The sequence below is a fragment of the Mobula birostris genome, chromosome 12, assembly GCF_030028105.1.
Source record: "Mobula birostris isolate sMobBir1 chromosome 12, sMobBir1.hap1, whole genome shotgun sequence".
Lineage (NCBI taxonomy): Eukaryota > Metazoa > Chordata > Chondrichthyes > Myliobatiformes > Myliobatidae > Mobula > Mobula birostris.
Window position 1 is genome coordinate 34,908,721 of NC_092381.1, and position 17,880 is coordinate 34,926,600.

General features: G+C 40.8%; 1 protein-coding gene across 4 annotated transcripts in view; it reads right to left on the bottom strand.

The window, feature by feature from the left end:
- dhcr24 (24-dehydrocholesterol reductase) overlaps nucleotides 1-17,880 on the bottom strand; it is a 39,721-nt gene that overhangs the window by 19,935 nt on the left and 1,906 nt on the right. For 3 of the 4 annotated variants that reach the window (XM_072273596.1, XM_072273595.1, XM_072273594.1), the window contains exons 2-8: nucleotides 17,201-17,356; nucleotides 11,304-11,409; nucleotides 8,293-8,411; nucleotides 6,669-6,932; nucleotides 6,085-6,228; nucleotides 4,923-5,120; nucleotides 3,859-4,037 (exon numbers count right to left, since the gene is read on the bottom strand). In XM_072273596.1, the coding sequence (XP_072129697.1) occupies nucleotides 3,859-4,037; nucleotides 4,923-5,120; nucleotides 6,085-6,228; nucleotides 6,669-6,932; nucleotides 8,293-8,411; nucleotides 11,304-11,409; nucleotides 17,201-17,356 (1,166 nt within the window). The remainder of the gene's footprint in view (nucleotides 1-3,858; nucleotides 4,038-4,922; nucleotides 5,121-6,084; nucleotides 6,229-6,668; nucleotides 6,933-8,292; nucleotides 8,412-11,303; nucleotides 11,410-17,200; nucleotides 17,357-17,880) is intronic. The other variant, XM_072273597.1, reaches the window with a different exon arrangement.

Genomic DNA, 17,880 nt, shown 5'->3' on the forward strand with positions numbered 1-17,880 from the left:
CTCCATTATCATCTTTCTTCCATCAGATTCCCCTTTCTCCAGCCCTTTATCTCTTTCACCATTCAACTTCCCAGCTCTTTACTTCCCCTCTCCTGGTTTCACCTATCACCTTGTACTCCTTCCTCCCCCCTCCTTACCCTAACTTGTCCCTTCCCTTCCAGTCCTGAAGCAGGGTCTCAGCCCAAAATGTCAACTTTTCCCATAGATGTTGCCTGGCCTGCCAAGTTCCTCCAGCATTCTGTGTTTTGCTTTGGACTTCCAACATCTGCAGATTTTCTTGTGCTCATGATCCCTAGCTCTAGATTTTCCCTACAAGCAGCAACACACACACACACACACACACACACACACACATGTTAAGATCCCTCAGGATCTCTTTTTCCAATCAAATCACCTCTCAATTTTCTAAATTCCAGCATTCCCAGCCTTTCCTTGCAAGTTTACCTACCCATTCCAGGTATTAGTCTGGTAAATCTTCCCTGAACTGCTTCCTGCAAATTAACACTATTTCTTAAGCAAGAACCTTAATACTGTTCATATTATTCCAGAGATGGCATCAACTGAATATCCTTATAAATAAGCATAACCTCTCCACTTTTGTATTTGTCTTGCAATAATAGCATACTGCAAGCTTTCCAAATTAATGTACCTGCATATTAGCCTTCCGCTAATCATGTATTAGAAACCCAGATCCTTCAACAAGTTCTACAATTTCTTACCATTTAGACAATATGTTTTTTTATATATTTCCTGCCAAAATTGATTTCACATTTCCTCACATTTTACTTCATTTGCCAGATCTTTGTGCATCAACTTAAATCCTGTTGCAACTTGCTTATGTGTTTTTTGGTGCTTACTTTTCAGTAATCAACAAATTTACTAACTATACCTCTGGTGCCTTCATCCAAGTCAAATCTTTAAAGATTGTGAAAAGCCAAGATCCCAGAGGTAATCCCCATACCACACCACAGAAAAAAAAACATCCAGTTATGTCCATTTCATTTCCCATGGAACAAAAGACTTATTAGGAGCAATTGATGGGTTTAGGCCTTTACTTGCTGGAATTTAGAAGAATGAGGTGGGGGAAGATATTATCAAAACTTATCAGATATTGAAAAGCCTAGAGTGGATGTGCAGAGGATGTCTCCTGTGGTGGAGGAGACTAGGACCAGAGGGCACAGCCTCAAAACACAGGGACATCCATTTAGAATGGATAAGTAATTTCTTCAGCCAGGTGGTATAGCTGTGGAATTTGCTGCCACAGTGGTCACAGAGGCCAGATCATTGGATGTATTTAAGGCAGAGGTTGATAGGTTTGTAATTAGTCAGGGTGTGAAAGATTACGGGGAGAAGGCAGGAAATGGGGTTGAGAGGGAAATTGGTCACCCATGATCAAATGGCAGAGCAGACTCAATGGGCTGAATGGCCTAATCGTGTTCTTGTCTTATTGTTTTATGCCAAGAAGTTACTTCCGACACTGTGAGCTTTTATTTTCCTCACAATAACATCTGTTGTGACACTTGATAAAAATCATTAACCTTGAATATTTCCACCTGCCCTGCCATATTATTGTTAGCAAATGTTTCTAAGTTTTCCCATCATCAGACATTGAGCTAACTTGCCTGTGGTTTCTCTTCTTCAAATGTGGCATTCACCATTTCCCAATGTAATGAAACCATTTCCAAAAATATGGAATTAACTATTTCACTAGCACTTGTGCAAGAATAGTCCACATCTTTAAAAGTACTTCAATGTTCCAGCTGCATTGTCACAATTGTTAAAGCTAAAATCTTGAATGTTAAACCTTAAGTAGTTCCCCTTCCATCATCAAAATAGTACAGTCCATTCCCAACAATTAAGTGCAGATGTTGGATATTTGGCAAGCACCAAGACTCTGGTGAAATGCGGATCCATCGATAAACTGTTTAACAACATTTACTGCTAAAACGCAGGCAAATCAAATCCACAGGGAGGATAGCTAAAGCTATTTGAAATAAGTGGCATGTTCAGAAATAGCAGAATACAAAGTGTTCTTGAAAACAGGGGCTCTGCAAGACTTAGTGCACTTATGTGCAAGCACAGGACCAAAGTGACACTGGCAACTCATTATAATGCAAGAAACACTTGACAAGTACTGGTACTAATGTACATTGTTTGGTACCTTGCAGCGGGGAAAAGAGGAACAAGGGAATCTGACACCAAAAATAATAACCCAGACCCTAGAATTGGACCTTTGGCATTCTTTCTCAAAGTGGAAGCAGAATAACTTTGAGGCATTAATAGATAAAGCTCAAGGATTGATTGGGTGAAACATTACCTTGGTAGATAGAAATTTGGAGCTGAGGTTACAATCAGGTTGGGTAAGATGGGGATTCTGACTAGTGTGCACACAGAATCGTTATGTTTCTTTTAAGACCTAAGCAAAGGATTGGAAGTAAATGATCCTACCACTACGGGGAAGTTTTCCATGTCCAAACTGCGCAGGTTGACTCTGTGGTTAAGAAAGCATACAGTGCATTGGCCTTCATCAATCGTGGGATTGAGTTTAGGAGCTGAGAGGTAATGTTGCAGCTATATAGGACCCTGGTCAGACCCCACTTGGAGTACTGTGCTCAGTTCTGGTTGCCTCACTATGGGAAGGATGTGGAAACCATAGAAAGGGTGCAGAGGAGATTTACAAGGATGTTGCCTGGATTGGGGAGCATGCCCTATGAGAATAGGTTGAGGGAACTTGGCCTTTTCTCCTTGGAGCAACAAAGGAGGAGAGGTGACCTGATAGTGGTGTACAAGAAGATGAGAGGCATTGATCGTGTGGAAAGTCAGAGGCTTTTTCCCAGGGCTGGAACGGCTAGCACGAAAGGGCACAGTTTTAAGGTGCTTGGAAATAGGTTCAGAGGAGATGTTAGGGGTAAGTTTTTTTTTTAAAAAAAACTCCCAAGGTAAGGACATGTTCGATGCGGCTTTGTGGACTGAAGGGCCAGTAGGTTTTCTATGTTTCTAAGTGATTGCTGAAGGGCAAAGGAGGAGGAGACGTCTTACAGCATTTCTTTCTGTTCAAGCTTCTTCTCCCTTTCTTGCTCACCTCCTGCTACGCAAACTGAAACCATCTTCAGTAATTACTCACATCTCTGGTGGGTCACAGCAAGAGTAATTTGAATTCCCCTCTTATTTCAAATGTGGGTGATATGGTAACCTTTGCAGAAGGACAGCATTCTTGAAGGTGCTCTTGTCAGATGCAGCCTTCAAGACCCATATGATTAACGAGACATACAGTAAGTGGTTCAGACCTGCTTTAGGTATAGTTTCCAATGCAGCTGAACATATTGTGGGGCAGGGTTCATTGCTACTTTAATTTTGCCTGGATCTAATGCATCAAATTCCCAGGCCTATTGTTCCTGTGCAAATCATTTCACAGAACCGCAAAGACTAAATGGTAAAAAGTACTAGGTGCATAAATTCACCAGTCATTTATAAAACATGGTTATGAACCAGTCAGATAATGGCTTAGCTATTTGGAGGCCTTCCATTGGCCGAGGTCGACCATGGATATTGTGTCCTAGCTACCTGCATAATACACAAGCCAGGTCAGTACGATATGGAGAGCGAGCTGTTGCCCATGCAGCAGACTCCCCCTCTCCATGCAGCTGACAAATCCAAAGGATCCACTGGGGTTTACTCCACAAAACTTCCCCATGAGTGGGTATAGCTGTAAGGTAGTGGAGATTTGAGATCAGAGTTTCCCTACTGCTAGTTGAGCTGCCAAATATGGCTGATGGGCCCATCTGCCCGAAGGCTTAGCTATAGATACTGCTTACATTTAATTTTCTCCTTCAATTTTCCCACTGATACACTACTTACCTGTGTGAATCACGTAAAAATTTCTCCAGCTGCCGGGTTGATGACCTGGCTTCAAACTGCTTGGCCTTGGGTTCTCCATAGGCCCCAACATCTGCGTACAGTTCAGTTTCATTCCCCTTTGGGTGGACCATACCAGGGAGACTGGGTAGGTTGAAAGGACACAACCACAGAGGGTAAACCTGCAGAAAATAAACAGCAAGTACATTTTGACAAGGCACTTAAGTAATAAGAATAAAACAGTTCCAACCTGATTTCCTAGATCATAGATTAAATAGTTGCAGCATTGACTCAGTTCAGCTAGAGTGGGGAGGAAAAAAAACTTTGCATACATTTGGTAGAGTGAATAAACATGCAACTTTACATTATTGATTGCAAGTGAGAGAGCTTCTGTGAAAAGGTTAACTGCAACATAAGCATATATCAACATGGGTTATATAAGGCACCCGTTAGTCTTGTGAGACCATGGATCTGCGCCTGGAAAGTCTTCACTCTCCAGGGCGCAGGCCTGGGCAAGGTTGTATGGAAGACCAGCAGTTGCCGATGCTGCAAGTCTCCCCTCTCCACGACACCAATGTTGTCCAAGGGAAGGGCATTAGGACCCATACAGCTTGGCACCAGTGTCGTCGCAGAGCAATGTGTGATTAAGTGCCTTGCTCAGGGACACAACACGTTCCCTTGGCTGGGGCTCGAACTCACGACCTTCAGGTCGCTAGTCCAATGCCTTAACCACTTGGCCACGTTATGTGGACATAAAAAGTACATGGAGTACTGGGGCCCATCGAGGACAAAACTAAGAATCTGCACATTGATGATAGGAGTACTGCTATGGAAATAAACAATTATTTTTTTGTTCTAAGTAATTTGATATAAACTTAATCTTTAAGTGCTACAGAAAGAAAATAAAAAGACAAACTAAGCTCAGGGGCAAACAAACTCACTCAATGTCCCTCATTACTATCTTCCTCTTAAGAACATACAGAATGTTTTGGCACTAAAATAAGGGCAAGTGCCACAAGCTAACCCTGCCAAATTAAAAAAAAACAATTCTTTAATAATTTACATACATTAATCTCACTGTGCAGGTAAAGGATCAACTTCTCCAAACTCTTCATTGGCACCAGCACGTCTTGAACCACATGGTGTTGCTCATACAGTTTACGAATAGTTTCGCCTTGGGTCAGTTTCAGTAATGAAATCTTGGGAGGAACCATCCAGCCAAACACGTAACGGAAGAGTGGATTGTTGCCAAATGGAATTATATCCTTAAATGTAGAAGGAAATAAAAACATTAATACAAACCTTTGTAAAACTGTTTTTACTTGCATTATAATGTGGTGAATAACTCATTTTTTGAAGGCTTCTTATCATTTATAACCACAAAATCTCAAAGTAAGCTGTATATATACAAAATCTGATATTTTTGAAAGCCATTGGAATTGAATTCTTGTAGTTTGGCACAAATTTTCAAAACAACTTGTCCAAGGGCTTTCATTTCACATGTCCTACAATTCATTCTTTAAACCACATTAAAAGCAAACTACTGGTGCCAGAAACACAAGTACAGGCTCAGCTAGTACCTCTCAACTTAACACCTTGGGTGCAAACCCTTCTTCAGGAGTACAAGTTTTTTTTTAAAGAAGTGACTTCATCTCAAATTTATTTTTCTACATTATTTACTGATTTTTTTTTAAAAAAAACAGCAAATTTAGATATTACTGTTTTTGGTAGTATAGATTGTATGTTCTCATAGGTAAAATGGGAAATGGCTTATTGTGTCATGTGCCAAGGTACATGTGACAATGAATATAACGGTTAGCTTTATTTATCACATGTGCGAAGCTTCCAGTGAAATACATCATTTGCGTCAACAGCTAACACAGTCCAAGGCTGTGCTGGGGGCAGCCTACAAGTGCCAGCATGCTTCTAGTGCCAACATAGCACGCCTACAACTTACTAACGCTAACCAATAAGTCTTTGGTATGTGGGAGGAAACCAGAGTACCCAGAGGATACTCATGCAGTCACAGAGAAAACGTAAAGATTCTTACAGACAGCAGCAGGTATTGAACCCTGATCTTACGCCGGCACTGTAAAGCGTTATGCTAACCACTATGATACCGTTCCACCCTCAGCAGTACTGTCAATTAATGACCCTCAAATCCCATTTTTTGGTGATATTGTAACAATATGAATTCACATGCCTGGAAATATTTCTTATATCAGTTACCTGAAGCTCCCAGAAAATGCTGCGGGTGTGGCGGTGATAGTACTGCCTCAGAGGGATATATTCCACTGCACTGTGGCTCTCTTGCAAGTATTTCTCCACATGCTTAAAGAACCACGGTTTGTAGTAATAGCCAATTCTATTGATCTAACATAAAACAAAAGTTCTATCAAATGACACAGGAATTCCACCTTATTGATGAAGAATGATCTCTCAGATATAGTTATGTTCCTAGTTACTTTTTAAAATCACAATAGGTACACAGACATTTAAAAATACCAAGTTAATAACTTGCAAATAGAGCTTTAAATAAACAGAACCATCCAAGCTGGTTAGTCAAGAGGGACATGACAAGCTAACTAAAAGCATCAAACAATAAGGATTAAAGCAAAAAAAACCAAACATGTCTGCTTTACATTTTAGTAACAAATGGATAAAATGATTTTTTTTTTAGTTTCCCTCTTCAAAAGAGAATCAATAACTGCAAAGGTGATAACGGTTAAAAGCGCAAGTCCCAAATAGTAAAATCATGACCAAATTTACTGTATTTGTGCAATGTTGACTGATTCTCCCTTGGTATTATTTACCTTTTCTGGTTCAGCTGCATCAGTAAGGACTCCTGTCATTATCACAGCCTCATCCCGTGAATACATGAGGCCCTCCACAAAATGGTTTTCTTTGTTGTGGGATTCTCTGCTGAACGTTTCGCATATTGTCTGCAGACCACGCACTGGTTGGTACTGTAGACGCACATATTTCTTAGCAGGAATAATCTTGATCTCTGCAGCAACAAGAAATCCGAGTGTACCACATGACCAAGGCACAGCATAAAATAAGTCTGGATTCTCTTTCTGAGGACAAGAGGAAAAAGTATTGCTTTAGCAAAATAGAGGAAGGCAATCTGCAGATACATTTTCCAAATCAAAAAGCATGCCCACTGTTGTATCAGGCAAGTGCAACAAGACCAGTCAGTCAGCCCACTGGAAACAGACCATCTCCTAACAGGGCAATCCCGTTAGTTGTATTCTTGTGTTCCCTATGGCTCTTCAACTTCTCTTTCCTCACACATCCATCCATTCCCCTTTGGATACTTCTTATCACCCAGTTACACCAAAGGCTAAATTTATAGAAGCTGCTGAAGCCACCAGCACCTCTTGGGAATATGGGAAGAAACAGGAGCAGCTGGAAACCACTTGATTACTGAGAGAACACATGAAGACAACACAAGCAGTACTGAAGGGCAAGTTCAAACCCAGATAACAAGCAAAAGTTCCTACGCTCAGAGCTTCAAGAACTGGGAGGGAGAGAAATAAGAAAAAAAGTTCTATCACAAGATAGTAACCACTAATAAGCATGTAAAAAAAAAAGAATAAAACAAGACAAACTGTTGTAAATTCTGAACACCAATTCCTTGGGTGAATTTCACAATCTTTGGACAACGGAGGTCTACAAGAATAGTACTGCGGTGGAAGGATTTCAGTTATGAAAAATCTGGGTGGCTCCAGTTGTTTCCTTGCGAATATAAATGATTGAGAGGACATTTTGCTAAGTGCCCAAAATCTTCAGGCATTCTGATAACAATAAGAAGGACAATTCCAGTGATTGTGGGAATAGTTGCGCAACTCCTGCAAAGAGTCAGCATTTCTACAAAGAGCAGGATAACCCCCTTCTGTACTGCAGCATTTGAAATTTGCCAATAGCCAGTTTTCACAAACATTTCTATAACTTGATCATTTATACAATGTGTTTTTGGTTGACACAGGAAAGCTGTACAGAGACACCAGAAGTACTTCCTACTTATTGCAAAATTCTACAGCATTCACATGACCATGAGAATTTGGGTCAACATCACATTCCAGTGATTCTGTACATGCGCAAAGCAAGTATCACTCAAATTAGCGCATCCTGAAACAAACTTAACAGTACACAAAGTTGACACTGAGTGCAAGATCTGGGCAAGCTCTCAATACAAAAAAATCATGAATGTGAAAGATGTATAAAAAAGTGAAGGTTCAAAGTAAAGTATGTATACTTTATACAAACCCGAGATTCACCCTCCCGAAGTAGAGGAGTTACACAAATCAGTAAAATGGGAAGTGAGGTTCAGACACCTTGATGCAATATTGTAAAATGCAACAGCTTAACAGCAACAGATTTTTAGATGAATAAATCAAAAATCATCTAGCCAAAATAGTACCCCATTTCTTTTACCTCTGTGCATCTAACAAGGCAGCCATCAGCTAAGACCAGCTCATAGGCTGTACAGATGTTTTGGAAAAGTCCATAGATGTGAGATGAAGATTCAATGCCAGTTCCCATGATAAGGCCTCCTGAGAAAAGACATTTGTTCATATTCAAGGTATTGGAGATTACAGAGCTATATTATGAGCAAGACTATCTGAACAATTCACAAATCAAATTGAATCCATTTGGTATACTGAACATCCAGAGACATAGAACAAGTACTGGAACCCTAAAATTTCAAAAATCATCAGCAATCAGAAGGTATAGATATAAATACATAATAATTTAGCACTAATTTAGTCATACCCCTCGCCAACTATGTACTGTAACAAGGAGCCATTTAAGAAAATGGAAGCATGTTTCTCCTCTCAAATATACAAAGATGTCCTAGCTGGCAGATTAGAGCACAAAGTTTAAGATGGCAATGGTAAAACACAGCGACAGCTTGCTGGTAGCAAACAAAAATAACAAAATTACAAGTTACTGTATTAAACACACTTTCTCCCATACAATCACTGCTATCAATAGCCTGTAACTTCCCTTTCCGAGTTCAGCTTATAACTGCTTGTAGAACCGGGCATATTTGCAGTGTGAACTGAAGTCTCAAAGGTGCAGGATGGTTGCAGCGTGGCAGGTACAAGCTGTATCAAGGCAGAACCAAGAGCGGGTAACGAGACAATGTTTGGCCATTGCTGGAGTGGACCTGCAGGCATTTCGATATGGCAGAACTGAGGCAAGGTAGAGTTGAGGTGGTGAGGCCCGGACAAAGAGTGAGGAACGACCCAAGGTTTGCCAGTTCAAGTGCTGGGCCAGACTGAAGACGTCGGGCTGCTGCGGCCAGGCCAGCATTCAGCTTGCCGCTCTGCAAGGTTTACAGAACCAATACTGTAGCCTGCAACTTGCAGGCCTCCAGACTGACTGTAGAGATGACTTGCTTCATGGCTGTGGACTCACTTTGATGAACTTCAGTTCTGAATGTTATTTGCTTACTTTTATTGCTTGCAGGATTTGGATTTTTTTCCCGCATTTTGGGCGCTTGATGTTTAAAATAGGGTTTATTGGGTCTCTGTTTTGTGGCTGCCTGTAAGGAGACAAATCTCAAGGTTGTATATAGTGTACTTACTTTGATATGTAGAATTTGTTTTTGGTCAGGAAGATCAGGGTGCACAACCAAATCCTTCACCTGTCTTCACCTTTCTCTTCTTATACCAGTATTTTATTTGGAAACCCACGAGTGCCAACTAGGCAAGAAACCATTCCTATTATCTGAGGTGTCTTCACAATTCCCATCTTTATTCATGCTCTTGTTGGCTTTATTTGTTCACAACAGGACTCAAACAGAAAGTACAGAAGCGCGCAGCAATGAAGAGCCTCAGGCCTGAAACTCTAAGCCTTTCTTTCTGGAAATGCTACCTAACCTGTTGAGCATTTCCAATATTTTTGTTACATTTCTAACACCCAACTTTACTTTGATTTTCATGCTTCCGTTTTCTTAAACTCCTGCACCGTACACTCAGACCCTGCATAGTGCTGATTTGATACAATGTGGTTTTCAGTTCTTTATTGAAACTTTTTTAAGTGACAGATATTCATTCTAAGCAACACTTAAAAACTTCCCAAGAGCAGTCGCCACAGTAAAAATTCAATCAGCCAATGAGAGTGCTTTACACACGCTCTGAGCCATTCACAGCCTATTGCATATTAGTTCATGCTCTGCCAACCATTCTTTCTCCCTAGCCAATTAATTCCATTTTTCCACCCATGTCTGGAAAACAGCCTGCAACTCACAGTAAGAGCGGTATATCTAAGACATCTAGGAAAAGCATTAGCATGGATGCAAAACTGCAAGTGATACGGTGTTTGGAAGCTGATGAGTGCCAGGTTGATATTGGCACCTCTTAGAAATTTGTAATGTTCATCGTGACTGGGTGCGAAGCAACGAGGCAAAGAGTGGTGTTCTCGTCATGATTTCCTGCGACTGAGAACTGCTTCATGAGAGGAAACTTAAGAAAAGGCAGTCAAATCTCTACACCTACCTGAAGAAGCCAAAGTTAGAGGAGGACCCACAGCCTGGCCCTTCCTCTAAGTTGTAACCACCATCCACTTCCCTCCGTTGCTGCTCCACTGATGAGCACGTTAGGCCTATTTACATGTTTGTTACTACATGAATTAGCGTATACATAATAATATCATATATCTCAGGATTGATTTTTAAAAAATCAGGTACACATGTCCATTTACGTCATGTTATAACGACCCTACGTAGTGCTGATTTACATAGCACTCCACCTCTGAGGAACATATCCTCAGCGTTAAGTGGGGTATTTGTAAATTTACATGAATGCATCGGGGACATGGGTACAAGATGGACAGAATCTCAAATGGCAGATTTTACGTTAAGTGTATAGCTCTGTGCTGAGCACTGAAGAATTTGTCATAAATGAGATCTTTTTCTTTGAAGTTGTCAAAAACTGGTAAAAGGAAATTGCAAAGAACAACAAAATGAAAGCAAAGTATTCTACCTCTATTATTGGTCAGAGTTTAGGTGATTTCTGCTGGAGTTATTGCTTTGCTCTCACTTTTAGCAAATACAATTATCACCATGTAGATAAATACAAGTGACTACCCCATTGAAAGAACTCAGTCAACAAACAAAAAATCCACTAACAATTTCAGGTTGATAATCACAAGCTAGAACCAAGTCATAAAGAATTACAAACAACAGGAATTCTGCAGATGCTGGAAATTCAAGCAACACACACAAAAGTTGCTGGTGAACGCAGCAGGCCAGGCAGCTGGTCCTGACGAAGGGTCTCGGCCTGAAATGTCGACTGCACCTCTTCCTAGAGATGCTGCCTGGCCTGCTGCGTTCATCATAAAGAATTACAATAGCCCAGTCCACAAATAGTCTTCAAATTATGTTAATATTTTAAAAAAAGGCAAATAGCCTTTTATATGGAGGAAAAAATACTACCCACCCACAGTGAGGTCATCTAACTCCGGTACCACTGGAAGAGTCCAGCCAATCGAGTTCAAAAGTGCAGTTACCTGACCCATGTTTACCAGCGGTTCCACACGGACAACCTGTCACAGAAACATCAGAACTGAAACAAGTCCTAATTTCATTGACAAAAATGATAACACTTGTCCATTCACAAATTATGTTGAAGTAAAAAGGAAATAGAAATTTTAATCACAAACTTGTTACTTTCCTCTCATTATATCTGGAATAACATTATCTCCATTTCTTATAGTGGCAAGTTCTAGAGATTTCTGCAGGTCCTTTGCTGTTACCTTTGAGTTCTTCTTCACCTCCTTCAGCACTGCATATTGTGCTCTTGGTGTAACCTTTGCAGAATGCCCACCCCAAGGGAAGAATAGCAACAGTACTGAATTTCCTCCATTTTGTAGACAATTTCAGTTACTGTGGATTGATGAACTCTCAGGACTTTAGAAATGTTTTGGTAGCCTTTTCCAGCTTCAATCCTTCCAAGGTCCTTAAAAAGTTGTTTAGATCGAGGCATGGTGCACATAAACAGATCTTTCTTGAGAAGAGCAGGCTCTGTTAGTAACCTGACTGTCTTTTTGATACCTCTACAACCCACACATCCAATCTTATCTCATTGATTGGAACACCTGACTTTAAATAGCTTTTGTAGAAGGCATTATCCCAGAGGTCCAACAAATACATGTAATTTTGGATCATTTTTCTCAACATATCAATGAACTACCTTTCTTTGAAGAAAGACCTGGCAATCTACTTCAATATCCTGCCACAAAAACGTTATGGACGACTACACTACCCACAGGGTTCAGCATGATGACTCGGCTGCACCCAACAACACTTTTGTACAGTACTGTATATAATAGAAATATATTCATTAACAACTCATGCTTAAGAGTTAAGCAACCCTCATGCTCCAAAGCAAACACAAAATACTCTGCAGATACTGGGGTCAAAGCAACACGCACAACACGCTGGAGGGACTGTTCGTCCACTGTTCGTTTCCACGGAAGCTGCCCGACCTGCTGAGTTTCTCCAGTGTGTTGTGCGTGCTCCAATGCAAAACTGGCGATTAGAACCAAGTGAATTATCTTCATTTCCTGTGCCAAATGGCTTTCAAGCAATAAAAATTCTACCAAATAATAAATTTTGCTCTATAATCTTCCAATGTTTATGAATTACGCACTCAACTTACTTTGCACGGACCTGAGAAAGGCAGCTTATTTTACTTACCACAGATTATAGAGTCTGCACTTCACTTAAAAGGAGAGATCTTAACTAATTTGAAATCATAAATTCAGTTTCACAAAAATTTATGTGAGAATTTAGGATCTGGGGACATCCTAGAAACAGCTCCACAATATATTTTTTTAAACATTAAAGGTCTATGGTCAGTGACCCCAATGTTGTTTAAAGAGTCAGGACTTCATTTACAGGGTTCGCAGAGAAGAGTTGTTGGCATTCCTTGAGAAATATTGCTGAAATAGTCTTTGGCAGTTCCACCACCCTGTTTACAGTTGCTGACCTCCAGGTTCTCTTAGCTCCCAGTAGGAGTAGCATGTAGCCAGTTCATAAAAGGCACAAAAGCAGAAAATGCTGGAAAAAAAGCAGGTCTGGCATCATTTAAGGTTAACACAAGTACAAGAGATTTCACAGATCCTGGAAATCTTGAGCAAAACACTCTGATGAAGGGTGTCGGCCTGAAACGTGACTATTTACTCCCCTCCATAGATGCTGCCTGATTGGCAGAGTTCCACCAGTATATTGTATGTTAAAACAAAGTTAACATTTTAGATTAAGTTCCTTCAGAACTGGGAGAAAAAAAATTCTTATCTCTCCCCTTGCCCAACCCAACTCTTCTCTTTCCCAATCTGACTCTGATCTTGACAATTTACTTGCAAACATTTTATTACCATAACAGGAGACATCATCAGTGTGCTGTTAAATGCAGTATGTCTTCTGAATGCTTGCCCTTCATATACTTATCAACCAGCTGATGAATTGTCGTTATGGGAACTCAGTTGTGATGTAGGGAGAAAATCTCACTGATAGGTTGCATGGCGAACTTCGTGCACTGTGGTCTGGAACTTTGCCCACGTTGTCTCACAAATAAGATCGAGGACTACACGTGTTTACAGAATTGTTTGTGAAAAACCATGCATCTAGGAATTCCCTTGCAATTCAGTTTCTGTAATGACGGCCAATCAGCTGACTGAAAAGTAATAAAGGTGAAGCATTTGGAAGACACACCACAATTAACAACTTAGTGATGATTTCTCCTCATACAGTGAAGAAACATTTGCATGTAAATTGCCAAGATCTGAGAACAACTCAACCCAACCAAAAAAGAGGTTACAAATTATTTTCAGAGAGAGAGAGATATATATATATATATAGATAGAGAGAGAGAGAGAGAGAGAGAGTAAAAGAGAGGTGAGAGCGGATATCGGACTGCAGAAAAATGCTAAAGATGTTGTAATGGGGGGCAAAGAAATGGCAGATGAACTTGGGTATTTTACGTCAGTCTTCACTGTGGAAGATACCAGCAGTATGCCAGAAATTCCAGAGTGTCAGGGGGCAGAATTGACTGTAGTTGTCATTGCTAAGGAAAGGGTACTTGGGAAGCTGAAACATCTGATGGTAGACAAGTCATCTGGACCAAGTGAACTATACCCTCTGAAAGAGGTAGTTGAGGAGACATCAGTGATGCTCTTTCAAGAATCACTAGATTCTGGAAAGGTTCCAGAGAACTGAAAAATTGCAAATGTCACTCCAACCTAAGAAGGGAGGGAGGTAAAAAGGAAAGAAATTATAGGCCAGTTAGCCTGACATCAGTGGTTGGCAAGATATTAAGGTCCATTAATAAGGATGAGGTTATGGGGCACTTGGAGGCACAGGATAAACTAGGCCAAAGTCAGCATGGTTTCCTTAAAGGGAAATGTTGCCTGACATATCTGTTGAAACTAATAGGTAGGACAGACAAAGGAGAGTCAATGGATGTTGTTTACTTGGATTTTCAGAAGGCCTTTGACAAGGTGCCGCACATGAGGCTGATTAACAAGATAAGAGCCCGTGGTATTACTGGAAAGGTACCTGCATGGACAGAAGATTGGCTGACTGGCAGAAAGCAAAGAGTGGGAATAAAGGGGGCTTTCTTTGGTTGGCTGCTGGTGACTAGTGGTGTTCTGCAGGGGCCTGTGTGGGGACCACTTCTTTTCATGTTATATGCCAAGGATTTGAAGAACGGAATTGATGGCTTTGTGGCCAAGATAGGTAGAGGGGCAGATAGTATTTAGGAAGCAGGGAGCCAGCAGAAGGACTTAGATTAGGAGACTGGGCAAAGTAGTGCCAAATGGACTATAGTGTATGGAAGTGTATGGTCATGCACTTGGGTAGAAGAAATAAAGGTGTAGGCTCTTTTAGAAAAGGGGAGAAAATTCAGAAATCAGAGGTGCAAAGGGGCTTTGATTCCTTGTGCAGAATTCCCTAAAGGTTAACTTGCAGGTTGAGTAGGTGGTAAGGAAGGCAAATACAATGTTAGCATTCATTTCAAGAGGATTAAATGACAAGAGTGAGGATGTGATACTGAGTCTTTATCAGGCAATAGTTAAACCACACTTGGGAGTATTGTGAGCAGCTTTGGGCCACTTATCTAAGGTGTGCTGCCATTGGAGAGAGTCCAGAGGACGTTCACAAGAATGGTTCTGGGAATAAAAGGTAATACACAAAGAGAGTTTCAAGCCTATGGGGCTGCACTCACTGGAGTTTAAAAGAATGAAGAGGGAATCTCATTGAAACCTATCAAATATTGTAACGCCTAGACAGAATGGATGTGGAGAAGATGTTTCCTATAGTATACAATTCTAGTACCAGAGGGCACAGCCTCAAAATAGAGGGATGTCCACTTAGAATAGAGATGGAGGAATTTCTTTAGCCAAGGCATAATGAATCTGTGGAATTCATTGCCACAGACGGCTGTAGAGACCAAGTCAATAAGTATATTTAAAGTGGAAGTTGACAGTTTCCTGATTAGTCAGGGTGTCAAAGTTTATATAGGCAAGTCAGGAGAATGGGGTTGAGGGGGATAAATCAACCCTAATGGAATAATGGACCAAAAGCCCTAATTCTGCTCCGAAGTTTTACAGTCTATAACACGGTACAGGTGCACATTCCTTGATCTGAAATTCTGAAATCCAAAAAGCTCCCAAAACCAAAGTGGTTTTTTTTGCCAACAGCTGACGTCACTCAGGTGTGACGTGGCAGCACTAGCAGAGGCCGCCAGACGTCAGTTGTGGTTCAGCACTCGTACTGGTTACACGTGCATTTGCTGTTCGCTGACATTTTGTGTTCACTGTTGACTTTGTGCTTAATTTCACTGAAAATGTCAAAAAGAGCTGCAGATACCCCTATGGATAACAATAACAAAAGTTTTATAGTGACAGTGATATTGATGTTCTACATTTATTCCAATAAGTTATTTACCATGTGTTTGATTCGGTTCATTTGAAGCTGTGTATTTTTATGTTTTATTGTATGTTTTTGTTGGAAATAAAATTTCTTCTTGTCATTATTCCCTAAACAATGCAGTATAACAATTATTTACATTGTATTAGGTATTATAAGTAATCTAGAGATGATTTGAAGTATACGGGAGGATGTGCGTAGGTTTGGTGCGCCGCTAGGTCTTACAGTCCACCGCACTCAGACAGGTTAAATACGGGACTTGAGCATACGTGTGTTTTGGTATCCCGGGGGGGGGGGGGGGGGTCTGAAATACGAAAAATTCTGGATTCCAAAATGCAACTGGCCCCAAGGATTTCGGATAAGGGATTGTGGACCTGTACAAGCACCACACTTCCAGTTAGAGGACTGCAGCTATCGAACAAATGGATGCTGCAAGAGGGAGTTAAACTTAGGATGGAATTGAAGCGGCAGGGCCCGGGCCAGAGAGAACCTATGCTTAGCTGATTTAAGGCATCAAAGCTGTGGACGAAGGACAAACTGGTGTTCGGCTCACTACTCCAGGAGGCTTTACTCACCTCAGCACTACACTGATTCCACAGCCACTGGATCTCAGCTCAGTGCTGAAATGGTTCCATGGCTGTGGACTTACTTTCAGGGACTCTGCAGTTCATGTTCTGTGAATTATTTACCTTTTTTTATTGTTTGCACAATCTGTTCTTTTTTCGCACACTGAGCGTTTGAAGGTTTTTGCTGTGTGGGTTTTTTCCTGGATTCTATTGCATTTCTTTATTTAGTGACTGTCTGCAAGCAGATGAATCTCAAGATTTTCTATAGCATACTTTTTATAAATGTACTTTGTACTTTTTCCTCCATTTACCAATTGGGAAATACTTGACTTGTATCCCACGCTGCAGCAGCTACGTTCAGATCAGAAAACCCGACATGGGAAGACTGTAGAAGAGAGGAGGGTGAAAGTTTGCAAATAATCCTTACTGTAGCACCATCTCTCTTAGTTTATCAACTATACCCCTCGCCATGATACACAAGATAGTGAAACTGATGAGTGTCATTTATGGAGAGAATATAGAAAAATGAGAATTGCAACTTCAATGACACAACATACAAATGTCATAAACCTAATAATTAGGGACAGAAGTCGGCTACTCAGCCAGCTCTGGGAACTTTAATTCGTTACGCTAACTGGCTATTATTTTCCTCAAGTAACATTCCTAATGGAGAAACCAACATTTTGCTCAATGCTTTTTATATAAGTACTTAAAAAAATTAAGTTTGTTGCTGATACGTAACATTGATATCACCTTTACTGCAAAGACTGTTAAGTATACTCCAAATCAGAAAGACAACATGAAAAAGTATTACAATTTCATTATTACAGAGTTAAGTCACCTGATTCTTGGTGTCCACCTCCAAAATATCCATCAAATTGATCATGATATTCTTGTGTGTCTTCTTATACTTGCCAACCCGCAGTGATACAGTCAGCCACCCTGGTCGGCCAGTGCACATGTACGTTCTACTTCCTTGATCCTTCCATTCTCGGACCTTTCAAAACAAAAGCAGAATAGTCTACTACACGGTTCAATTTCCAGCAAGATGCAAGCCTTTACTTCAAACTTGCATCAAGTATAAATTCTACATTGATAACAGACCTTCAGAGGATTTATCCTGGGTGAACCATATAGATGCAATCACAATGAAGACATGCTAACAGCTGTACTTCATTAGGAGATTGCGGTGATTTGGTATACTGCCAAAGACACATCACCTGGAGACCATGCTGACTGGTCGCATCACTGCCTGGTACAGAGGCACCAATGCACAGGATTCTAAGAGGCGTTGGAGCCGCGCTCTCTACGTGCTCCAGGCGGAGGAGCCATTCATCTGTTCTCTATCTGTTTGCACTGTATTCTGTGTTGCACAGTTATTAGGGTAACTAGTCACAGTGGGGTCACGGTAAAAGTGAAGGGAATGAGTTATGTATTTGTGCTTTCTTCGGGCAGTTTGGCACTGGAAGCCAATGGATGTCGCATCTTTTGTTGACCACTCAAATTACAATTGGGAATGCT